Source organism: Rana temporaria, chromosome 1, assembly GCF_905171775.1.
Source record: "Rana temporaria chromosome 1, aRanTem1.1, whole genome shotgun sequence".
In the NCBI taxonomy this organism is placed as follows: Eukaryota; Metazoa; Chordata; class Amphibia; order Anura; family Ranidae; genus Rana; species Rana temporaria.
The window spans coordinates 534,861,368-534,888,060 of NC_053489.1; the positions used below are offsets into that span (position 1 = coordinate 534,861,368).

The 26,693-nt window shown below is 40.7% G+C and overlaps 1 protein-coding gene across 14 annotated transcripts in view; it reads left to right on the plus strand.

The window, feature by feature from the left end:
* Window positions 1–26,693, plus strand: part of RAPGEF2 (Rap guanine nucleotide exchange factor 2) — a 336,977-nt gene that overhangs the window by 295,070 nt on the left and 15,214 nt on the right. For 9 of the 14 annotated variants that reach the window (XM_040332432.1, XM_040332519.1, XM_040332527.1 and 6 more), the window contains 15 exons: window positions 450–586; window positions 2,052–2,210; window positions 4,104–4,256; window positions 5,044–5,208; window positions 5,565–5,672; window positions 5,899–6,102; window positions 6,326–6,434; window positions 7,641–7,887; window positions 10,525–10,593; window positions 11,663–11,820; window positions 15,278–15,518; window positions 16,768–17,151; window positions 20,044–20,255; window positions 22,231–22,354; window positions 23,985–24,008. In XM_040332432.1, coding sequence (XP_040188366.1) covers window positions 450–586; window positions 2,052–2,210; window positions 4,104–4,256; window positions 5,044–5,208; window positions 5,565–5,672; window positions 5,899–6,102; window positions 6,326–6,434; window positions 7,641–7,887; window positions 10,525–10,593; window positions 11,663–11,820; window positions 15,278–15,518; window positions 16,768–17,151; window positions 20,044–20,255; window positions 22,231–22,354; window positions 23,985–24,008 — 2,494 coding nt within the window. The remainder of the gene's footprint in view (window positions 1–449; window positions 587–2,051; window positions 2,211–4,103; window positions 4,257–5,043; window positions 5,209–5,564; window positions 5,673–5,898; window positions 6,103–6,325; window positions 6,435–7,640; window positions 7,888–10,524; window positions 10,594–11,662; window positions 11,821–15,277; window positions 15,519–16,767; window positions 17,152–20,043; window positions 20,256–22,230; window positions 22,355–23,984; window positions 24,009–26,693) is intronic. The other 5 variants (XM_040332477.1, XM_040332486.1, XM_040332504.1 and 2 more) reach the window with 3 other exon arrangements.

Sequence of the window (26,693 nt, forward strand, 5' to 3'; positions counted from 1 at the left end):
AGTAGTAATTGGAAAAGTCCCCAGCTCTCGCAGCCCTTCCGTGAACATCACCCTCCCTCCTACTCCATCATAAAACGGCTTATATCACTTGGCATACTGGACTTCAGCCAGGAATTTTCATTAGCTTTCATTATGATCCTTTTTTTTTTATGATTGCACTGCAGTAACCGTTTTCACCTGGAAGCTGCAATGCAAATGAAACCTGAGGCTGTAACTTCCACTGTTCTTCCTTGAAGTGCCTGAGACCTGATGAGGGGGGGATATGCAGGCTGGGAGTTTTAATCAAGTAATACAGTGTTATCAGCCTTGTCTAGTGTTCATGTTTTAGTTCCGCATGTCTGTATATATTAATTCTTATTGTCTGTTATATTGTGTTAGGCTGATAACACTATAGCTGATCGGTTATCTGTGTAAACTATGTATCACCTCAATAACCACCTCTGTTCTAGAACAACTCCTGGAGTTCATGCATCAGTTGCCTGCCTTTGCCAATATGACGATGTCTGTCAGACGGGAACTGTGCGCTGTCATGGTGTTCGCTGTGGTGGAACGAGCAGGGACTGTCGTACTAAATGATGGAGAGGAAGTAAGAGATTTGCTCTTTGATTTCAAGCTTTAAAATTTGACTGATATGAGATGATGGGAATAGAGTTGTTCAAAGGCATGACTGTTGTTGTGCAACTCCATGTGACAGTGGGATAATATAGAATGCTGTTTATGAAAGTTAGAAGAATATTTTAATGTGCTTGGATTTAGACTACTTTCTTGTTGCCAGCGCTTGGGCGTCGGTGGTAAAACGCCGTTATTTTAAGCATTGTTTTTTTTGCCGCCTTTAGGCCGCTAGCGGGCGCTTTTAACCCCTGCTAGAGGACGAAAAAGGGTTAAAAGCGCCGGTTCGGCAGCGCTGCCGATTGATTTCAATGCGCAGGGGCGGTGTATACACCGCTCCTAAAGCGCAGCATAGAAGCTGATTGCAGGACTTTTCTTGACGCCCTGCCAGTGCAGCACCCCAGTGTGACGCATTTCGCCCCGCCCACCAGGGCTTGGTCATATGACCGGACCGGTCAGGTCATTCCTGGTCAGTCAGTTTTTGTTTTGTTTTATTTTTCTTTATCCCGGGGTTTTTAGTTTGGTCTAGGTTCACATCTGTGCGTTTGCTGCGGGGCACTTTTGCGTGGGTACAGTTGCCAACCCACTTGAATGGCCTGCTGTACCTGTGGGAAATACAGGGAAAAGATCCCCAGCCCTTTTCTAAATCACAGAAATCGCACGGTCGTGTTTTCTGATGTGTGGGGGTGCCATTTAAAATTACAGGTAACTCCACTCGTCTGCTAAACAGCAGCTCATTTTGGCATATGGGTTATCCACATTCCCACAACCGCATCAGTGTGAACCTAGGTTTAATTGGGAACCACCAATGGATCTGAATCATCTGCCCAACAACAATTAGCTGATGAAACCTAAAATGTGGTTGCTATTGATTTCCATATAACATTGCTTGTTGTCCTGTTTTATGAAATGAAGCTTCTGGTATGTAAAGCTATTCTTTCTAGTTACAGAGAGGTTTACGTTTTAAATATATATCCTATGGTACTGTTCCCTAAAGTGTATTAAATGGCAAAAACTTTTTTTATTTGATAGTCAGCACAGGAAGTAAGGAGCTTAGTGGATTTTTGTCAGGTTCAACTTACTATACTTGCTAGAAGAGATGTACTCAATTTTTTTAATTCCTATTTTTTATTTTTATTTTGTCCTGACACAATGAGATGTATTACTTAAAGAGAGGTACTCCTACTTTTCAAATGGTGAAGGTGGTATTTATGTGGCGTTCTACATTGTTTAGCTATATTAAATTGCATTTCATATATTGTAGTGTGTGTGTGTGTGTATGTGTGTGTGTGTGTGTGTGTAATATATATATATATATATATATATATATATAATGTATGAATTATGGCTAACATGGTTTGTGGTGTTCTAATTTAAACAGTTTAACACTAAACGATACCTGTGTGATTTTAATCATTTTGGCTTGTGTCTTGGCCCTGCAGCTCGATTCCTGGTCAGTCATTTTAAATGGCTCAGTGGAAGTGACATACCCTGATGGGAGAACAGAAATACTTTGCATGGGAAACAGCTTTGGAGTCTCTCCAACCATGGAGAAGGAATTCATGAAGGGAGTGATGAGAACCAAAGTGGATGATTGCCAGGTATGTAGGTGTAGAGCAGTGCCAGGCTGCCAGCACACTGTTAGATTGAATCCGACAGCCGGACACTTCACGTGAGATCATTGGGAATCTCAGAAGCAGTTAGTGGCTTACTTGAGCTGCTATATGTCATTCATGATGTATTCATCTGTTTACAAAATGTCGGCTGATTTTACAGTGCTATTAATCACTAATTAGCTGTGTGTGATTAATTTAATGTGTTAAGCAAAATAGAGCAGCTTGTATTAGTCAATGCTCATCCCATAAACACCTCTGTTTTTCTTAGTTTTTATGCAATTGTTTAAAAGGGGCTTTGCTACAAATGGGCCATAGTCCGTACTTGTTAGGATGGGTTTCTTATGTGCTTGTATATACAATTGACTTTGTACTTAAAAGAAAATATGTAATAAAGAACCTATAGTTTTCCACCTGGAGTGCGAGTACCTTTCGAAACTACAAGAGTAGTTAAAGGCAAAGGGTAGTCACACCAAATAATTTATTACTTCAGTTGACTTTACTATTTTTTTTTTGGTAGCATAGGGAAGGGTTAACGCCCCTGTAACATTTGTTTTGCTGTCTGTGCCCTTGTTCAGAAGATTTCACGTCACTTTCTGTCCCTATGACAATTCGATTGTGAGAATTTTGGGTTGTTGCGGAAACAAGGATTGGTGATAAACCCTCAGTGGAGACACCTTTTCCCCCATAATAGATCTTACAGGAGTGAATTTCCCTTCCTAGCGGTAGATTTCCTCTCACTTCCTGTTGTCTCCCTCCGTTTGTAAGTCTGATGTTTGTAACCCGGGGGGCCGCCTGTATTTATTACAATCATTTGTTGTTTTTTTTGTGCCTAGAACTTTTGCTTAGCATAGTATGCATCAGACTTCCACTAGTGCAATAACTCGCGTAAGTGAAGTCATAAACGGCCCTTCAGTACAATGCATATAATCAAACAAGGACCTACCTTTGCAGGGGCACAAAGAACTAGTACTAATCTGCATAAAGTATCTGTTCCAGCTTAAAGCGGGGGTTCACCCTAGAATAAAAAAAAAAAAATTTTTTTTTTATTCTATCATAAAATTCGGCATCGTAGCGCGAGCTACAGTATGCCGGTCTTACATTTTTTATCCCCGTACTCACTGTTTAATCCCACCTAGACGATTCCGTCTGCCCACGGGGAATGGGCGTTCCAATCCAGACGGAAAGTGATTGACGGCCGGCTCTGGCGCGTCACGGTTCTTCTCCGGAAATAGCCGAAATAGGCTTGGCTCTTCACGGCGCCTGCGCATAGCCTGTGCGCAGGCGCCGTGAAGAGCCGAGACCTACTCCGGCTGTCTTCGGGGAGAGTGACGTGCCAGGGCCGGCCGTCAATCATCCTCCCTCTCCATAGGCACGCCCATTCCCCGCGGGAGCCGAAATCTATCATGTACGATTACAAGGTGAGTCCGGGGTTAAAAAAATCGGGACAGGCATACTGTAGCTCGCGCTACAATGCCTGTCTCGATGGTAAAATCATGTCAGTGAGGGTGAACTACCGCTTTAACCCATCTAAACCTGTAAAGGAACAAATAACATCCAATACAGCATTTTAATATAAGATGAAATTAAATATATTTTATATCTTATATATATTACTATTATTGTGATCATTTGGACCACATGTCAGTATGCATGACCATTGCCACAACATTTTCAGAACTAAAGGTCCTTTACAGCCTCTACATCTGCCACATAGTATTCATCTTGGTGGTTGCCATAAGCCACTACCTATATAACCCTATTTTTTCCCTGTGCTTCTCCCATTACTACTTTAATGCAACAGTAAAGCAGTTATTGATATGTCCAGGGACATTTTTGTGATGTTGGAAATTTTAGTAATTTTTTTTTATTTTCCACAAGTTTGTTTGTATAGCTCAGCAAGATTATTGCCGCATCCTGAACCAGGTGGAGAAAAACATGCAGAAAGTTGAAGAGGAGGGGGAAATTGTCATGGTAAAAGAACATCGAGAACTTGACCGCACTGGCACCAGAAAAGGCCACATCGTCATCAAGGTACCAATGAACTGACACACATTACCTTACTGTAAAATCTATGTAAAGCCTTTCTTTTCTGCATTTGCTGAATTAAATGTGGACAGTTGTGGACCTCTTGTTTGTGTACTTGCCTCTCTCCCTGCAACTGTTAGTTATGTTGTGGTTAGGTGTGGAAAGGTTGAGCATGATTATAGTTTTGATTAGAGTTAAAGTGAGCATGCATCATCATTTAAGGCAAGATAGGTCTTTAGTATTAGGCCAAGATTAAAATATTGATGAAACCATTTAGAAATTATTTTTAATTAGTGTGACTGCTCTAAAGGTGAAAACTGTTGGCTGCTGGGAGCCCAGAACATTATAGCTTTTTACACTTTCCTAATAAATGAGCTAAAAAAGTATTGATTTAAGCAATAATAAGCATGGAAATGCACTTACCTTATGTCATCTAGCAATATAGAGTGGCTTGGTGGGTAATTGCTACCAAATCCTTCTCTCTCCCAGTATTTATATCCTCCCTCTTATGTCTCTTCACTACAATCCATAATGCCTGCTGATCTAGTTAGCCATCTATTATGTGCTTACACTGCTATGGAAGGATCGTTGGTTTACTAGCTTTTCTTGGGCAGGAGCTTAAATGATTTGGTGGTTTCTGGTATACGTTCGAAATGCTTTAAACTCGGAAAGCTTACACTTTAAAAGTAAAAGTGGGTTAATGCACATCATTGCACTTGTCACTATTTTATGAAATGGTCCAATTTTTTTTCATCCCTCAAGAATTAAAGATTATGATATTGTTTATATACAGGGAACTGCGGAACGTCTCACAATGCACCTTGTGGAAGAACATTCTGTGGTTGACCCAACGTATATAGAGGATTTCCTTCTCACATATAGGACTTTTCTGTCAAGCCCCATGGAAGTGGGGAAGAAGTTATTGGAGTGGTTCAATGACCCTAGCCTCAGGGACAAGGTAAAAATAGAAAATATCCATAGTACACTCTGTAAAAATATTGTATGTGCTGGTGGTTTAGTGGTAAAAATATTTTTCCTTTGCAAGGCAAGATAAACTTTTCTGTGTGTGATTATTACTCATGTCTTTATAATGACTCTTTTTTTTTTAAAGGACACCTGTCACTTACACACATTTAAGCCAGTCTTTTTTTTTTTTTTTTTTTATGCAACTAAAAATTTGTCTTTCAAGACCAGCCCTTTATTAATGCCATATAATCGTAGTAAATAAACTAGTTGAAACCATCATCCAGCTGTCAGTGTAGAGTTTTGACCATTTCACACAATGACCCTCGACTTCTGTCCTTTACATTGCAGGTGACTCGAGTTGTATTGCTCTGGGTTAACAATCATTTCAACGACTTTGAAGGTGACCTGGCCATGACTCGTTTTTTAGAGGAATTTGAGAACAACTTGGAACGCGAGGTAAAATTATTTTTATCTTCTGTTGTGCTATTAAAAACCATATATAGAGTGCAAATGTATAGATTTTTTTCCATAGTTGATGTAACATAAGGCAATTTTTTTGGTCAAATGAAAGTAACATTTCCTATCGTTCTACAATATAAGCAGATTATGAATGGATATAGATGCATTACATGTTATTGTGCTCTCGTGGAGTTTTAAATGCTGTTTTCCTACTTGTTTTTAGAAAATGGGAGGACACCTGAGGCTGTTAAATATTGCATGTGCTGCCAAGGCAAAGAGACGATTGATAACACTAACAAAGCCATCTCGAGAAGCCCTCTTGCCTTTCACCCTTCTAGGGGGGTCAGACAAGGGATTTGGCATCTTTGTTGACAGCGTGGATCCTGGAAGTAAAGCTGTGGAGGCTGGCTTAAAGAGAGGGGATCAGGTATGTAAGACCACCATCTCCCTGGGAAATCTTTTCTATTTACTGTTTGGGAAAAGACTCAAGAAAGGAGCAGTTTAATAATTCATGTCAATTAAATGCATTACCTTTGCAACTTCTATACATTAAAGGGAAAAAAGCTAACACAAAGCCATTCTTTCTCAGGAAGGTAAATGTCACTGCTTGGATTATTAATCACGTTGTGTTCCTTGCCCTTTACTTGTAGATATTGGAGGTGAATGGTCAAAATTTTGAAAACATTCAGCTAACGAAGGCTATGGAAATTCTCAAGAACAATACTCACTTGTCTATCACTGTGAAAACAAATCTATTTGGTAAGCCAATTTGATCATATATATTGTGTCAATTTACTTTTATTATATAATATATGACAATCAGCGCAGACAAAATATTTATATCGGATACGTATAAAAATAGAAATAAGTGCAGCGCAACATCAATAATGTCCTTAAATTTCTAAAATATCCACTAAGGAACCACAAGTCCCAGAAAGGAAATAGGGAAACCACGTGAGAAGATGACTCCAATCCACTTGTGATGCGTAACAATCCCTCCAATTAACGCTTACCAGAGCGGGTAAACCTCTGAACCACCAGGAAGTCAAATGCACTTGTCTCCGCAGGAGAATTGAAAATGGATCGCACTCCCGTAGTGTGAAACAGCCCAAACTAATATGTAAAATAAATGCAATTTAATTGCTCTCCGTTAAGCGTCCCAAAAGTATTTTATTTAAAAAAATATTGCACTCACATAGGATGCCATTTTGCAAGCATAAAACCTCAACAGTGCGAGGTTGCCTTATCTCCATAAGGAACTTGGTTGAATGTGAAGGATGGCAGCGAGTGACATCCATTATGGGACCTGTGTTCCTTGGTAGATATTTTGGAAATCGAAGGACATTATTGATGTCGTGCTGCACTTATTTCTATTTTTATTGCAACATTTTTTTTTAACTGTTCATTGTTCTTAATCATTGATAATGCACTTTTTGAAGCGTCTTTGTTAGTGCTCCGTCAGACTGGCAGCTGCAGTTTTGTTCATTAGCGCAACCCCCCCCCCTCCCCCAAACTCACCCCCGTGGCCTGGGTGAATAGAGCAGAGACTGCTTTCACCTGCTAACCACTCAGGCTGGGCGAGGTGGGTAACTATCTCTTCAGCATGCTTTGGGTCTGGATGAACCTTTCCCCAGCCTGCACACTCACTAGTCAGAAGCATTCAATTTATCAGACCTCATCTGCCTGAGTGGGGACCCCTAAGCATTTATTGTGGGTCACAGCAGTACATCTTAAAATTGTATTCAGAACTATAATGGGAGGGTCCTTATTTAAGAATATGAAGAAAATTAGGTAAATTATTTATGACCCTTTTCTATATATATATATATATATATATATATATATATATATATATATATATATATATATATATATAAATTTATATTAACAACATATAAAACTTTGATAGTTCTGTTTTGTTTAGTTACAAGCACATTAACACAAATTTTTTGCATTTTTCTCCAGTCTTCAAAGAGCTTCTTGCAAGAATGTTGGAAGAAAAAAGAAATAGTGCCCCACATTTGCCCAAAATTGGCGACATCAAGAAGGCCAGTCGTTATTCTATTCCAGATCTCGCAGTTGATGTTGAACAAGTTATTGGACTTGAAAAAGTGAGCAAAAAGGCCAAAGCCAACACAGTTGGAGGAAGAAACAAGCTGAAGAAGATTTTGGATAAAACTCGGATCAGTATTCTTCCTCAGAAACCTTACAAGTATGTATATTTAGATATATAAAATAGAATGTTTTACTTGTCAAACATTTTGTTGTTTTCTTCTGAGTTTGCAGCATTGCTCTGCCCTAAGCTGAGACAAAGATATCCCAGCTGGTTGCAGTGAAGGGAGCAGACGCCTGTGCACCATTGAGAGGTGTAGAAGGAACATTGCTCACTTACCCAGTGCAGGACTATGTGAATGAGTATGGCCTCAGCCAGTCCCACTCCAGCCACGCCCTCTGACGATGTTTCGCCCCGCACACTAAGCCTGGCATGTGGGACGAAACATGTCAGGGGGCGTGGATGAAGCAGGCCATACTCATTCACATAGTCATGCACTGGGTCGGTGAGCTGTGTTCCTTCAATTCTCTGTTGATTTAGTTGTGAATATAAATAATGTCATATCTCATGTCCTACTCCGTGTTAACATAAAGTTTTTGTACCAAGATGCCCACTTGCCAAAACACATCAGTCTAATATCATCTAATCTACTTGCCAAAAAAAGCATGTTTATGAGAAGTGATCAGACCTACTGCCCCAAAAAAAAGTTGGTTTGCTTTTTAATCCCACCAGTTGACTTTTTTTCTTTAAAGCGGAGGTCCGCCTAAGAAAAAATATTAAAAGCCAGCAGCTACAAATACTGCACCTGCTGACTTTTAATAAATGGACACATGCCTGTCCAGGGTGCCCGTGATGTCGGCAGCCAAAGCCGATCAATCGATAGGCTCTCGGTTGCCCCCGCCGCCATCCTCGAGGGAATCAGGAAGTGAAACGTTGCAGCTTCACTTCCCGGATCCCTAGTGTGCATGTACGAGTCGCGCTGTGCGTCCTCACTGGTCCCCGCTGTTTTCTGGGACCTGTGCGTTTCCCAGAAGACAATGGGGGGGGGGGGTGACGTAGACCCTCGCAGATTTTGCGGGGGTCTATGCCTGGAATTGGGTGCAAATGCCTGTATTATACAGGTATCTGCACCATTTTCTTGGTGGACCTCCGCTTTAAGGAACCATTAGCCTATAAATTTAGTAATTTATACAAGAAGCCTTATCTGATCTATTAGTTAACTTGCCCAGTCTTCCACAGAAAAAATACAGGCTCTTACCTGACGCCGGGTTTGTATAATAACCTAAGCACATTTCCTTTCCAACAATTGGTCGAATGTCAAACTGGTTTTGTTAGATGAGAAATAATTAATTACACAGTACACACCCTTCAAGTACTGCTTGCTACTTCATGTCCTGAAGTAATAAAATAGTTCATTGTATTGCACCCTTCTGCCCAATCTGCCTACTACAGAGAAATCTTCAAAGGAATTGGGGATCGTTTCCCTGTGAAGGGATTTGGGCCTCTCCCTTTTGTATTGTAGTCACAGACAACAAAAGCTGATAGATGTAAGTTGTGCACACTCGTACTCTCTCATACCCTGAGCTAGAAGGAATCTTTACATAAATGCATTAATCAGTGGAAACTGGCAATTAGTTGCCTGATGGTAAGAAGACCGAAATCTGCTTCGTCCTGTACAGAACATTATGCAAGCCTTTAGCTACTAAATTCTCCAGTAAACGTTTAGACAGAATGAAGGAGCTCCTGGCTATAGATAGAGTGATGTAATCTATCAGGAGGAAAGGCACCTGTAGCTCCAAGAGTGTTTAACAAAAGCTGGAGTGCTAGTGTCATGGATACCTAATAACACAGCATCATAATATTTCCTCCTGCTCTCTGCTGTCGGAAATGAAGGTGTCATAAATGCAGTTTTTATTATTGCTGACTGTATCAGGGATTACATAAAGATCTGTCTTTCTATTTGGCGTTTGTGTGATTGTTGAAGCAGAGCTGGGGGAAGGATTTACACTTGACAGAATTTCTGGTTCTCATTTAGCATTTTCTAAGTGTCAGGTGAAAATACATTTACCTCTTGAAGTTCACTGACATTTCACTCCGTCTCCAAAGTGTTATCGCTGCACAGTGAGTGGGCATGCAACTCCCACGCATACAGCCTAGCAGCATCCATCCATTTGGCCTTAATGAGCTTTTTCATGCTTTCTATTTAAAGGTGCACTAAACCTAAATACAAGCTGGCTTATATAAACACGTTATGACGAACGTTTTTCATGCTTTCTATTTAAAGGAACATTAAAGCCTTATTACAAGCTGGCTTATATAAATATATTATGAGTAACTGTTGGTCAATTCATCCAATAGTTCTATGTCTATTGTTTCTAAAGCTTTTAGGCCAGATCACCTCCTGGCTTCTTATATCTCTGGATGTAACATGGAGACAACCATGGTTTAGTTCATACTTTCCCTGTCATTTTGAAGTCTTACGGACCCTATGGTAAACATAGACCAAAAATAGTCTTTTCGGCAGTTACCGGCTGGCTTTTGGCTCATGTGTACAGCTCCTCATCTGGCAGAAGCTGGTCGATCAGCACTTGCAGCCGATGGCTGCGAACGCTGATCACTACGTTTTGGCTTGGGGCTGGTCCTCTTGTCAGAACACAATAGCTCAGCAGGGAGACCGCCACACTAACTTTGAATCGACATGTACAAATACATTACTCATCCTGCAGCAACAGGCATGTTCACTCTCCTGTATTTGCATTTTCCATGGTATAAAAAGTCCAACTCCTTTGTTTTTAGATCTTATATAGAGCTAGGGGCTTGGCACAGCAGCAAAGATTTAGCCGCTGGATTCCCAGGAATTCATAGGTAAGTGTTAGATGATATATAACCTATTACAATTTGAAATGTACATTTTAGGTGGATTAACCCTTTAGGGAACTTAATAATTTTCAAATCTGACAAACTTCCTTGAATCAGGTGCAGTTTGTAATGTACAATATGCAGATCGATTTAAGATAGAATTGACTTCTTGCAGACATTTTTCAGAGAGAAAATACTACTGGCTAGTGTGGTTTTTGTGGCTGATGGCATATCCATCTCCCAAAATAAACCCCAGCAGCAGGAATGAGTTTACTGATATTAAATACTTATCGGCTACGACTAAGGCTATTGCCGAAACACGTTAGCATTATTGTTTTATTGTCACTCTGATGTATCAATAAACGACACTTCAAGGATCAGTTTTTCCGGCTCTTCTTACTACAAATACTTATTGTTTGCAGACACTTTCAAAGGTGGGTACACACTATAAGAAAATCGGGAGAGCAATCTGGTTTTCCTCAATGTTTCACAGCAAGTCGGAACCGAGGAAGGATATAATGTACGAGATTAGAATTCTCATACGACAAAGGCTTTTTTTTATTTGTTTCTGATCATGTGCAGTCTTTCGTATATGATTTTTTTCTAGTACGAAAGCAGTACACAGTAAACGCTCTGTTCACGTACGAGAAAAATGTTGGCGTTTGCCCATTTTCATTTGCGAAGTCTGAATTGTATGTCTAAAGTTGTGTACACAATATCAAAATGGAATGATCGGGCCCCATACAGAATTTTTCTTTTGCTTTTCTCATAGTGTGTACCCCCTGAACTTGGAGACTTTTAGGTAGTAGGCCATCACTGGGAATTCAGTAAATCATTGTTGTTGAATTATCTAGTCACCATCTTGCCTACATCTTTTTTAAATGGATAAAAATACATTGAATTTGTTTGTTTAATAACAATAAGCCACCATTGCCTCTACAGAAGAGTTTGATGAAACATAAGTAATATGAAGTAACCAAAAGCTACTGTAGCAATGGGAATTTGTGAATGTATACACCATGCATCAGGTCTGCACGAAGATCTTATTTAAATGTTTTTTTTTTTTTTTTTACAGCGACATTGGAATTGGCCAGTCTCAAGATGACAGCATTGTCGGTCTGCGACAGACCAAGCACATGCCAGCTACACTCCCTGTCAGCGGGACACTGTCATCCAGTAATCCAGATCTGCTGCAATCTCACCACCGTATCTTAGACTTTAACACCACTCCAGGTGAGAAGCGCTCTCTTCTATTTTGTCACAGCACGTTCCCCCATCTGTGTTTATTGGCCTAAAGCCTTGCAGTGGCATTCTCAAGGAGCTACCAATGCTGATCTGTTTTCATTAACTATGCTGATTGCACAAGTTCTCTTTCAGCAGCTGCTTATTTATGCCTGTGTTTATTTTTCCACATTTCAGGGTATTTTTAGCCTACTTAATGATAAGCAGTACATCATTTAGTCTAATGTAACCTCTTTATTATAATGGATCTTGCTGTTGAATGGTCTGGTAACAGTTTACATGGGATGCCTGCAAGCTACTCCAATGGTGAAGCATGAAGAGCTATGTCAGATTTAACCAAAAAGAAAAAAAATGTTTTATTTGTCATGATCTCACGTTGTGATCCTTGTCCTGCTAAATCAGTAATGTGTGTAACCAAAGTGGAATCACTGTTTGTGTCAACATGCCAGAGAGGATCATTTTGTTATGTTCATAACTATGCATTCGGTATAAATACAGATTATGTTGTGTATGTGTGCTTTTCCACCACTGGACTTCGTGTATATTACTGGCTGCAACTGTGGAATGGTGGATGGGTAAGTGGGTGTCATGCTGTAACAGTGGGAAGGTGGATGGATTTATTACAGTGGGTGTATGAAGATACAGTGGGTGTATGAAGATACAGTGGGTCTGAAGCTAATAGTTGCTTTGTAGGCCGCATATTTGAAAGCATTACCAAGGCAATTTCCTGTGACACCCAAGGCGAAAATATCTAAATGTGACACCATCCCCCAAAGGATGAGGTGGTTGAAGCTTGCATGTTCATACGTAACGTAAGCCTCGTGCACCCAGAACGTCGGGCCACTTTTAAAAAACGTTTGACTTTATTTTTTTCTGACTTTAACCACTTAAGCCCCGGACCAAAATGCTGCCTAAAGACCCAAGGTGTTTTTACAGTTCGGGACTGCGTCGCTTTAACAGACAATTGCGCGGTCATGCGACGTGGCCCCCAAACAAAATTGGCGTCCTTTTTTTCCCCACAAATAGAGCTTTCTTTTGGTGGTATTTGATCACCTCTGCGGTTTTTATTTTTTGCGCTATAAACAAAAATAAAGCGACAATTTTGAAAAAAATTCAATATTTTTTACTTTTTGTTATAATAAATATCTCCCAAAAACATATATAAAAACATTTTTTTCCCTCAGTTTAGGCCGATACGTATTCTTCGACCTATTTTTAGTAAAAAAAATCGCAATAAGCGTTTATCGATTGGTTTGCGCAAAATTTATAGCGTTTACAAAATAGGGGATAGTTTTATTGCAATTTTTTTTTTTTTACTACTAATGGCGGCGATCAGCGATTTTTTTCGTGACTGCGACATTATGGCGGACACTTCGGACAATTTTGACACATTTTTGGGACCATTGTCATTTTCACAGCAAAAAATGCATTTAAATTGCATTCTTTATTGTGAAAATGACAGTTGCAGTTTGGGAGTTAACCACAGGGGGCGCTGTAGGATTTAGGGTGCACCTAGTGTGTGTTTACAACTGTAGGGGGGTGTGGCTGTAGGACTGATGTCATCGATTGTGTCTCCCCTATAAAGGGGATGACACGATTGATGCGCCGCCACAGTGAAGCACGGGGAAGCCGTGTTTACATACGGCTCTCCCCGTTCTTCAGCTCCGGGGAGCGATCGCGACGGAGCGTCTATAAACAAATAGCCGCGCCGTCGTCCCGGAACGCTCCCCGAGCAAACCCGACCGCTGCATGTAGCAGGGGGGGTCCCGATCGGACCCCACCACCAGCTAGAAGGACAGGACGTACATGAACGCCCATGTGCCTGTACGTGCCATACTGTGGACGTACATTTACATGCGGCGGTCGGGAGTGGTTAAATGCCCCTCTATGTTAACCTATGTGTCCTTGCACATGGCCATTTACAGGCAGAAACAAAATAATTCATGAGCCAGGTGTTCAGCAGAAGAGCATTTTGCCACAGAAACCTTGCCCAGCTGGCCTAAACTTGCTTAAGCACTAGACACGTTTAGCGTTCATTCAAATGGGCAGAATAAATGAATATTAGGCAGGGTGGATTTTATTTAAATCAAGTCGATTTAAATCATAATTTTTAAAGAGCAACTTTCGTTCCCTTTAATGGGACGGCTGGTGTTGTGGCAGTGACACCAACAAGGTGAGGGGTGTGGTGGGAGCAGGTCAGTGGATGCCCGCTAACAGGCGCTGCCATGATGGATCTGAAATGCCAGGTGCTCTTTAAATGTAAGGACTCGTTCTTGCTGGTAGTTAGAATCTTTATTATTGGCAAACAAAATTAAGGTTTTCTATTTAGAATAATAAGCTATCAGGTTAGTAAAACAGCAATATAAGAACCGGTTTTAGGTTAATCGCACATAGTTGAACTACTAAAATATTGCAGAATATACAGCCTCATACTACATAACTAAGCTCCATTTCATGCTGAATAAACTAAGTTCTTAATGTATCTTAAATAGAAAACTATCTTTAGATAGATTTTTACTCCACAAAAATGTTATTAAAATTTAATTTAAATAAAATAAAAATCAGATTTAAATGCATTTGCAAAACACGGCTTCGAACGCCTAGGCTCCAGGGGAGGAAATATTGTCCTGAGACCTTAGGAGTATGCTAGCATTTATTATAATCTACAGCAGATATCATCTGCAGATAATAATGATATGCGTCTGAAGAGAACTAGTGCATTGAAGGGTTACATTATAGCTAAATTGGCCAATAAATATCCTGATACCACACACTTTTCCTGCTTTCAAACACCTATGAGTATTCGTAATGAGCAGAACCACACAAAATACATTCTTTGTTAAAGCACCGAGCTATACGTGAGAAGCTGCAGGTGTATTCACAGATCATGCATTAACAAGTAGATGTAACAGGGCCATACTTTATGTGGAACAATGCTACCGGCTCTAAGCTAGTCAACTGTTTGAAGCAGGTTATTGTATTTGAGTCTATCTTTTGATCAATACCTGCAGTCAGTTAAAAGAAAAGATGGTGGTTAGGGATTCGTTTTTCTCTTTAATTGCAACTGCTCTGTGCAGCAATCTTTTTCTTTTAGCATACATTAAATCATGAAACTGGTTTTCATGATGAGGTAATCAGATACATTTTGTGGTTCTTGACTCAATAGCGCCACACAGTGGTAGCATTTGTGATTTATTTATTCTTTAGTCCCGACTTGTGTGCATTTACTGTACATTTTCAAGATTCCTATTAAGATTCTTCCTTTGTCTGTCAATATTTATTTTATAAGATAAAGAAATGTACTTTAATCAGTTTTGTTTCAAGTTCATTAAGGAAAAATAGTTATTGTTGCAAGCTGAATATTACTAATCAAGAAAACACTTATGTGCCTTCCTGTTCTGACATCTGATTTACTGATATACTGTATCCTGAACTATCATTTTTCCAGATCTGCCTGACCAGGTGTTGCGAGTTTTTAAAGCTGATCAGCAGAGCCGTTACATAATGATAAGCAAAGACACCACGGCCAAGGAAGTGGTTATCCAGGCTATCAGAGAGTTTGCACTTACTGCTGTGGCGGATGCCTACTCTTTATGTGAGGTTTCTGTCACCCCTGAAGGTGTTATCAAGCAGAGGCGACTTCCAGATCAGCTATCAAAGCTGGCAGACAGAATACAACTGAGTGGCAGGTAAAGTAACATTATTTATTATTCTTACAACTACTGATGATCTTTCTGAGGAAATATTAGCAAAGTAGCGTAAGATGAGCCAAAAGGAACAAAAAAAAAAAAGCACAGCTTTAATACTTCTGGGTCATCAAGTCCAAAAAAGGGGTTTATGGATAGCGATTTAAAGGCGAAGTTCACCTTCGGGAACATGTTACATATTCCATTTTTAGGGTGGAACATGTAAAATTTCCAATCCCAGCACTCCCTGTGACAGAAGGCTGGGGATCCTTTCTCAGTACTAGCTGTCACTATTTGAAAATAGCGCAACTGTGAGGGGCTCCACTGACGCGGCTGTTGGCTTGTAGGTCTCTGTGAACTTCTAGGGCTCTGTTGAGCACTTGAGTAGTTCATTGAGTCTTCCTGTTGGTGTGTAACTGTCTGCCTGTGCGAGGTAGGGGCAGACAGCACTGATGGCCTGTAAGAATCCTGCATGGCACTTGCAGTCTGCTGATCATTGCAATGCTTTCCAGACTCCTACAAAAAAATAGTAAATGCGCATATATAAATATATATATATATATATATATATATATATATATATATATATATATATATATATTTTTTTTTACCTGCAATTTAACTTTTTAATTTAATTACATTTTTTACCTGTTTTTAAAAATGTGAACTTATCTTTTAAGTTAAGGTATACAGGTCCAAAGAAAGATGGAAGGGTGGGAAAGGATGGAGCAAAGGAATGCCCATAGAAGGCAAAAAAGGAGGGTCAGCAACAGTAAACCTTTTGGAAAAATAGAATCTATTTTTCAAAAAGGTATACCATTGCTGACCCTCCTTATTGCTTTCTATGGACATTCCTTTCCACCACCCCCCCCCCCTTTCTTTTGCATAGTAACTATTAAGCTTTGGAGCTATTACCCGTAAATTCAACACTTAGTCAATTGGATTCATGTTGTGATTTTATTTTTCAAGGTAAACAGGTCATTCTGCATGTCTGTGTATATGAATATGTATATATACGTATATACAAATAATGTTCTCTGAATGCACTACACTGCAGCTTGCTTAAAAAACAATGTAAATTCTCAGTTAACAACATGTATTTATTTTTGTCGCCTTCACATACAATATTTCTTAACCGCATCTAAATTTAGATTTCTTTTTATCTCCTGTGGTTTTATAGATCAGTGAAGCAATTTTGTCATGAGAGAATTATGTCATTCTTAAATAACTAATAGAGTCTTTATTTTTGTAGGTATTACCTGAAGAACAACATGGAAACAGAAACCTTGTGTTCAGATGAAGATGCCCAGGACTTGCTGAGAGAAAGCCAACTTTCCTTGCTTCAGTTAAGTACAATTGAGGTGGCTACGCAGCTCTCCATGAGGAATTTTGAGCTTTTTAGGAACATTGAGCCCACAGAATACATTGAAGATCTCTTCAAACTGAAGTCAAAGATTGCTTCTACCAACCTCAAGAACTTTGAAGATGTAATTAACCAAGAAACCTTCTGGGTGGCTACAGAAATTTTAAAGGAAACCAACCAGCTGAAAAGGATGAAGATCATCAAGCATTTTATCAAGATAGCACTGCACTGTAGAGAGTGCAAGAACTTCAACTCCATGTTTGCAATCATTAGGTAAAGGATTGTGACCGATACTTATACCCTGTTTCCCCAAAAATAAGACCTACCCTGAAAATAAGACCTAGCGTTATTTTCCAGGAGGGCTGCAATATAAGCCCTACCCCGAAAATAAGCCCTAGTTACAAAAATGCTTGTAAAATCCTATAATCCAACATATTACAGTAGTATATAATGTACAATGTGTGTGTTTCTGTAATATAATTGCGGGGAAGAGAGCTCCGGTGGGAAACAGAAGTGCAGAGCGGCGCTATAACAAATTTATTTGGCACAAGTATATTACAGAAACGCAAACATTGTAAATTATATACTACTGTAATAGAGTGGATTATAGGATTTTACAAGCATCTTAACTCAGTTTACACTAGGGATTCCTGACAGGCAGGGAGGGAGAGGGGAGAGAAGACAGCACATTACATGGTAAGACCTACCCCGAAAATAAGCCCTACTGTGTCTTTTGTTGGCATAATTAATATAAGACCCGGGCTTATTTTCGGGGAAACACGGTAGTTGCTCCATAATGACCACTATATCATATGTAAGGCTTGTTAAAGTGTATGTATATCCTAACAATGAGCTTCTCATAGTTGTCCCTTTTTGGTTTGTTAAAGCGGAGTTCCACCCTAAAATGGAACTTCTGCTTTTCGGAACCCCCCCCTCCGGTGTCACATTTGGCACCTTTCAGATGGGAGGGGGGAGCAGATACCTGTCTAATACAGGTATTTGACCGCACTTCCGGGCATAGATATCTGCGGATATCTACGCCACGTCCGCCGCCTCCTCTCTCCCCCATTGTCTTCTGGGAGACACACAGGTCCCAGAAGACAGCAGGGGCCATTCAGATAGTGCAGCGCGACTCGCGCATGCGCAGTAGGGAACCAGGAAGTGAAACCGCAAAGCTTCACTTTCTGATTCCCCTACTGAAGATGGCGGCAGCACCCGAGAGCCGAGGGACAGATCGGCTTCGAGTGCCGACATTGCGGGTGCCCTGAACAGGCAAGTATCCAGATTTTAAAAGTCAGCAGCTGCAGTATTTGTACACCCACCACAGAAAAAAAAATATTATGTTGGCAACCCACAATAGAGTCTGACAAATCTACAGGTAGATTTCTCTACTTGTAGGATATTTAAAGGGACAAAACACTGGGAAATTTGCAGAGCTGTGCTGTATTTTTTTTTGCCTTAATAGATACGTTAGAAGTAGGTTAATTTGGTTAAAGTGTTACAGTAAAATCAGCATTTATATGCAGGGAAGTATGCTTGTTATACTCAGTTTGAAACCTAAGGGTTTAATTCTGCGCATTGTGTAAAAAGGCTGTTTGATCCTGTCTTCTCTGATCCTCCCCTCTTTCCATTGTCCTCTAATAATTTCCTGATAACACAGAGTTTTTGGAGTCAGGCTGCACATGTTAAGTTTTGTGTGTATTGCAAAGGAGTTTTTTTTTCTTCCTTGGGAGAGTACATGTGATTAGCAGAGGGCTTATCAGCACTGTCCAGACAGAGGGTTAGGGTCTTTCAGGCTCGATTCACACCTATGCATGTTGCTTTTGAGCGTTTTTGCGGTGCTTACTACGTTATTCGACACTCGTTTTTTTCTGCGATTTGCTTTCTTTTTTTTTTATTTTCTTTTTTTAGCCGGCAATTTTTATTTTTTTACATTTCCTTTAAAGTGGAGTTCCACCCATTTTTTTTATGTTTGTCTGTGCTGCATGCCCTAATCTCATAGTGTTCAGAATGGACAATTTTTATTTATTTTGTTGCTTGTAAATACCTTTTATTTTGTAGTCCTTCATTACTTCCTCCTCCTTATTAGCCTAGGCTATTAAGTCACAAGGCTATTCGCAAGGGTTTCTGGGATAGGCATCATGTATCCCAGTAGTCCTTGCAAATAGCCTATTTGCATAGAGAAGGGGCGGAAACTTCCTCTGACACTTCCGTTGCTATGAAAACCTGACTGAAACCTATTGCAGCACTGAGCATGTGCGAGATCTGCAAGGCTGAAATCCAGGAAGTCATACAGTCTGGCTTCATGATGCCCACACTTAAGATGGCCACGGTCTATTTCTAGATTATAAACTAACTAAATGCTCTAACAACCTAACAAAACGGACCTTAGTTTACAGACTAACTTTACTAGACTACATTAAGCTTGTGTATTACAGGGGTATTTATATTTAAAAAGTGAAATTGTGGGTGGAACTCCCCTTTAACAACCAGCTATAAACATGTTAAAAAAAAAAAAAAACACAAACTGCTGCAAAATCACGGTAAAACACAGCAAAATTGCGGTACTTGCGCTTTGGATGCGGGTCCATTGAATTCTATTACATGCAAAACGCTGCTTTTTGCGCGGAAAAAAGTCCCCAACCCTTTCCAAAAACGCAGAGGCACAAAAAATGCATTGATATGAACATGTTACATAGGAACCCATGTTAAAAAAAAATTCCCTGCATTTCTGCAAAATGCACCTTAGTGTGAATTGAGCCCAAGTCTTATAGGACAGTCAGAAAACTACAAATTTTACCAAGTGCTAGGCTGGACACTGATAGAAGACACAAGACTGCTCTAACTACTGATAAGAAAAGGTATGTAGCAGTTTATATGTACTAAAATATTTGCATTTCCATGTTCTGTGTGCTGTGGGAGACCAGATATAGTGAATACAGAGTCCTGGGTTTATTAACGCTTTAACAACCTCATAAAGACCCAGGGATTGCCATTTGTAACCTGTGGTTACTGGTTGCAATGTAGCCCAAGTAAACGTATCAGGAAGAGAGCAGTAACAAACACAGTAACAATTTATAACTCTTTAATGCAGGAAAGCTATTATGTGTGGTGTTTCATATAGTTACATTGTTAAAGGTAGTAATGATTTTTGTTTGATCCCAGTGGCCTAAATCTGGCTGCAGTATCTAGACTAAGAACAACATGGGAAAAGCTGCCTAGCAAATATGAAAAACTTTTTCAAGATCTTCAAGACCTTTTTGACCCGTCGAGGAATATGGCAAAATATCGTAATGTGCTGAATAGCCAGAACCTACAGCCACCTATCATCCCATTATTTCCTGTTATAAAGAAAGACCTAACTTTTCTACATGAAGGTACTCACATTGCTATTTTATTTTATATTTTTAACAGTGTATATGCAATTTAATTCAGTACTCTACATTAAAGTGGAGCTCCACCCTCCACCTCCACTCCCGCGAATCGGAACCCTCCCCCCCTCCGATGTCACATTTGACACCTTTCAGGTGGGAGGGGGGTGCAGATACCTGTCTAAAGACAGGTGTTTGCACCCACTTCCGGCCACACAGTCTGCGGGCAGGACGTCACCTCCCCCCCGTTGTGTTCTGGGAAACCCTCAGCTCCCAGAACACAGCGAGAGCCAGTCAGCACGGCGCATCGCGACTTGCGCACGCGCCGTAGGAAACCGGGCAGTGAAGCCGGAGCACTTCACTTCCTGATTCCCTCACCGAGGATAGCGGGGGGGCAGTAGAGTGACGAGCGATCGCTCGTCCTTTGCTGCAGACGGCGCTGGACTCCAGGACAGGCAAGTGTTCCGATATTAAAAGTCAGCAACTGCAGTATTTGTAGCGGCTGGCTTTTAATACATTTTTTTTTTTCAGCGGACATCCACTTTAAGGCTTCACCTACACTGGGTACTTAGCCCCTGGGCATCAAATCCCTGCATTTTCCTGTGCCTGGGAGGCAGAGGTGTAGCATCCAGACCCACTGCCTGCAGGCTGTCAAAGCCAATGACAGGCTAAACATTTCCACTGCTGGACGCTGTACTGACTGATACTCGTATTTAGACTCAATTTCAGGTATGTATGGCTGGAACATACAGAATACCTGAGCACAAGGCTGAAATTCTTCATATTCTGTAGTAAAAATGCATGCGTCAGACTTCACAATTTTTATTTATTTAAATAAATATGGTCAACACACCCAAAAAATTTTTGGCTGAGCCACCCTCTAGCTCTTTCTATGCCTTGTGACATGCAGCAGTGAAGTCTCTTTCAAAAAATATTTTTAAAAGCTGACTTGAAATAATCTCTAAAATAAGGAGTGCAAAATCCCTCCCTCTCCCCCTTTAAAACATGTGCAAGTATTCATTGATTTTCTTTCATCTTGTTTCATTAGGGAGCTACTAATTTTCTTACTCACTCTGATATCACCAGGCTTCTAAAATTCTTGCTAAGGGGCAAACTAGGTGGGAGAAGGGATCAGCAAGGTCTTCTGAATCACTTTCCATTGGCATAGGCATGTCTTCCAAAACTACAACTCTCAATGTGTGGGCAGGCTCTTGGAAATCAAGGGAGCAGCATTGATTTGCTAGGAAAGAGATCAGTGTATGCATGTGGAAAGGGAAAGAAAGGGGTGAGAGAGACGCAGTGCTGGCAACCCTATTTTGAAATTCAGTTCATCTAAGGCAGCCCATAGATGATTCAATTTTCTTTTTTTTCCACTATGGGAGAAGGGTATCAACTTGGGTACAATCGGCCTTGCCCACGCAGGGATCAAATCTTGGGCAAGGCCCACTGAACCGGACAAATTTTGATCCTTGTATGGCCAGCTTAAGACAGTGTTGTCAGTATAAACAGGAAGTTAACCCAGCCATACGTGGATCGAAATTTGGCGGGGTTCGGAGGCCTTTTGTTTTATGCCAAATAATCCGTGCCTCTAGCTATAACCAGCAACACTGGAAGTTTGCCTGCTTTCGGAACACAATAACACAACGGGAGTGATTCCCCCATCCACATCGTATGTGTGGATGGGGGGATCGGGTATTTAAAAAATATATAAAAATTCATTCAACCAGCAGGCAGTATGACCAGCCTTAGTCCACTGGATTTCTGGCAGCATAAATTGGTATTTTTCTGTACTTGCTGTGTTTTTTAAATGGATATATACTGTGTACGGTATATTTTGAGTTTTCATTGTGCCAATTTCAACTCTCTACAATAATTAGATTCTCAGTTTCAGATTGACATACCCTTTGCAGTGCTTTTGTTGCCTGCTTTATTGAATAAGCCTAATTGTATTTACTGATTTGAATATTTTTTATTCAACCAGGAAATGACTCCAAAGTGGAGGGGCTTGTGAACTTTGAAAAACTAAGAATGATTGCTAAAGAAATCCGCCACGTTGGTAGAATGGCTTCTGTGAACATGGATCCTGCCCTAATGTTCCGAACAAGGTACTATGTCAGGTTTTCTTAGTTAAATGTGAATGCATACTTTTTCTCCTGAACTGTGGTATGTAGGGATTAGGCCACAGAAATTTAGTGAGGGTAATTTTGGTAACCTAATGCAAAGCTACTCTGAAAGTATATTTTTCCTACCTTCGCTCCCAGGCCAATAATTTGATGTGTTGGGAATTCCCTTCCTCTAGTATAGTTATTATATTTCTCTCCATCTTGGGACTAAGTAGGGTTTTTTATAGGTTCAATTATTTCTCAGCTGCATTACTACCAATAGTTTTGCACTGAGTGCTGCCAGATCTCCTCTTCTCGGGTGCCCCACAGGCTCTCTTTGCTCCTCCTCTTCATATTGGGCCCCCATATGATGGCACTTCCAATGGGGCCCAACTGCAGGCTGCCCCCCAAGCTGCGCTGCCTGCATCCATATGACACAGAGCATGGTTCAGCCCCCCTCTCTGCTCACAGAATTTGATTGACTGCAACAGGCACCAATGGCTCCTGCTGCTACCTCTGTGAGCAGAGAGGGAGCCGCTACAGACGGGCACAGAACTGGATCGAGAAAAGACTCGTAAGTATACAGGGGTGAGGGGGATGATACAGGGATATTTTTTACCTTTAATGCAGGGAATGCATTAAAGTGGAGTTTCACCCTAAAACATGTATGTACCATTACATGCAGCATACTTGTGTCAGCTACAGTATGCTGGTATTTTTTTTTTATTGCTGTACATATTGTTATATAGTTCATTTTCTTTTCTTCCTTCCGCGGGGAATAGGCGTTCCTATGAAGAGGCGTAGATGATTGACGTGCGGAAAAGGCGCGTCACGCGTTCCGAAAATAGCCGATCTGAGACTCGGCTATATACGGCGCCTGCGCAGTCAGCTCCTAGTATGTGCGCAGGCGCCGTGTCCCAGATCGGCTATTTTTGGAACACGTGATGCGCCTTTTCCGCACGTCAATCATCTACGCCTCTTCATAGGAACGCCTATTCCCCGTGGGAGGACGAAAAGAAAATGAACTATATAACAGTATGTACAGCGATTAAAAAAAAAAAATACCAGCATACTGTAGCTGACACAAGTATGCTGCATGTAATGGTACATAGATGTTTTTTAGGGTGAACACCCTTTTAAGGTAAAAAATATCCAGCATTTACAACCACTTTAATTGTGGAACCTGCTCTTTCAGATTACCCTGTTTCTATGACTGACGGTTTTCTGTTCAGTTTGTACTCCTTAAATATCAGCTGTGGAAGAAGGTAAAAGGGGATGTTTTGGCACTACTCATTTTGTAAATGTATTTGATTGTATATGATTATTGAGGTCACTGGATTGTGGAAAGAAATGCTAGCAGCAGTGGACAATTAGAAGTATGGGGAATATTAATAAAAACACATGATATAAAACTCTGTATGGCAAATAGAGCTGTGTGGAGCATAGGTGTCTCTTGTAATGAGATCCTGAGAATAAGTCAGTTAACTTCCCATACCTGTTACAGATGTCTGTTGGCTTCTAGTGTGTCTTGTCTTGAGGACTGGGCCTTTCTTTCTGAGCTTGTGATCTTTCTCTCTCCCTTTTCTCTCCGTCTTTGTACCTGTGCTTCTTCCTTCATGGCTATCACTTGCAGGAAGAAGAAGTGGAGAAGTTTGGGGTGAGTTTGTTGATGGCCTTAATGCTTACTGCTCATAGTTTCATTCTGCTCATTCGCATTTCCCCCTTCCTTTTGCTTTTTTGGTACCTTTTAACCCTCTGGCTGGCAGACTGCTGATTTACCCAACCCATGCTCTTGTATCCCTCCATTTCAAAATTGATTACAGCCAGAATAATCCTTGTTTAGGATCTAGAAGGATGCGCAAGCAGATGATAACGCACTGTTGCCTTATAAAAAAGATCAGCTTTTTTATTTATTTTTGGAAAATGTCTCGGAGACATAATGCATAAAGCATAACCAATCATCAGAGGATGATGAGAAATGATTTTTTTATTGTACTTGGGTGCCCTCTACATTAGGCTTTTTTCAGTGTAAAGCAGTGATGTACAGGAACCCGTGTGAAGCAGTCAGAATTCAGCAGACTAGTGGAAGCTGAATTTTTACTGGATATTGCAGCATGCCTTTACTCATTGCATGTTATACTGCAAAATGAGCCTACATTGGTTTACAATAACTTTAAGTTATAGTTAACAAAATGGTAAGACGATTATTAAACTATCAGTTAAATTGGATGCACAATTGGTTATTTTCTGCTGTCAAAATATATGTTCTGATAGGAAAGGTAAGTGGGGAAAAATAAGAAGTGGGTAATTCACAGTATCAAAAGGGATCGCTTTATTCTTATCTTTAATAACCAGAAAAGGTCCATGTTGCATGGTGATCAATCCAACTCTCCTCATATACATATACTAACTGGCTACTTTACTGACCACAAAACATGAGTAGTTAACACAGTAACTGTCATTAAGCCACCCACCAGCCACTTCTCATATTCCATGACCGCAGTTAAACCATCTTGATTTTGCAGCATGAGCTTTTCTTATTGACGATATATCTATGTGTATTTGTACTTCTATAGTGAATGGTGTGTATGGCTTAGTTTGCATTTGTTTTAAAAGAAGAGCTACAAGAGCTTTCTAGTAGCAAATCTAGTAGGGGAGGATTTATATATTTTGGGACGTATTTACTTTTTTCTGAAACGTCTTAATTTAAAGAAGTATTAAATCCCAATCAATAAATGTATTATATTGCAGCTTAACAGTCCTATGTGGTGGCTGCATACGTTTTCTTTTTGTAGTCTTTCTTTCCTCTGTTTTCACCTGCTAATCTGGCCAGTAACAGACCTCCTGTATTAGATTCCCCCCACTCTGGATAAGGGAGTACAGGGGGGCATATTTGGACAGCAGAATTGTCGGTCTGGGGAGGGGAGTGTTGGATGTACTAGCAGATTTAGATACACTAACAAATTGAAGCCAAACTCCAGCTCAGTCTTTATAAGCAGTTAAAGGGTTTGTAAAGTCCGATTTTTTTTTTTTTTTTTATCTTAATGCATATGCATTAAAGTGGTTGTATACCCATTTTTTTTTCCCTACAGGTAAGCCTATAAGGCTTACCTGTAGGTAAAATTACTATCTCCTAAACCTGTATGGTTTAGGAGATATTCACTTTGCATGCAGCCGCTGATGTCAAGAGTGACATCATCGCGGCTCCAGACACTCACGAAAGACGTGAAGAGGGCAAAATGACAGCTCCCTCGGTGGAAACCGGAATTAGATACCGATGCCTTGTTCTAAGGTAAGTATTTTATAATGACTTGGTATGCGGTGCATACTAGCTTATTATGCCTTTGCCTTACAAGTTTTATTTTCAATTTTTTATTTTTTTCTGCGGGTATACAACCACTTTAAGATAAAAAAAAAAAGCCTTCTGTGTGCAGCAGCAACCTTTGGCCTCCCTTATACTTAAAGCGGGAGTTCACCCATTTAAAAAAAAAAAAAAAATCTCCCCTTAGCTTCCTGCTCGTTCGGTCTAGGGGAATCGGCTATTTATATTAAAATATGTGCAGTACTTACCCGTTTTCGAGCTGCATCTTCTTCCGTCGCTTCCGGGTATGGGTCTTCGGGAGCGGGCGTTCCTTCTTGATTGACATTCTTCCGAGAGGCTTCCGACGGTCGCATCCATCGCGTCACTCGTAGCCGAAAGAAGCCGAACGTCGGTGCGGCTCTATACTGCGCCTGCGCACCGACGTTCGGCTCCTTTCGGAAAATCGTGACGCGATGGATGCGACCGTCGGAAGCCTCTCGGAAACCTGTCAATCAAGAAGGACCGCCCATTCCCGAAGCCCATACCCGGAAGCGACGGAGAGGATGCGTCTCGTAAACGGGTAAGTACTGCACATATTTTAAAATAAATTGCCGATTCCCCTAGTAATAACGAGCAGGAAGCGAAGGGGGAAAAGTGCCCTCTAAGGGTGAACCCCCGCTTTAATGGAGCCCCATCTTTGTCCAACAATGTCCATGCGTTTCTCAGCCGTCTATATTGGCTGAGAGACAGCAGCGGTGCCATTGGCTTCCAATGCTGTCAATCAAAGTCAGCCAATCAGGAGAGAGAGGGGGCAGGGCCGAACTACAGCTCGGTGTCTGAATGGCTACACGGAGCTGCAGCTTGGCTTGGGTGCCCCCATAGCAAGCTTGCTGTGGAGGCACTCAACAGGAGAGAGGGCCCAGGATTACAGAAGAGGCACTCAAGGAGAGGAGGATCTGGGCTGCTCTGTGCAAAACCACTGCAACGGGGCAGGTAAGTAGAACATGTTTGTAAAGTCTCATGTTTTTTTTTTTCTATAAA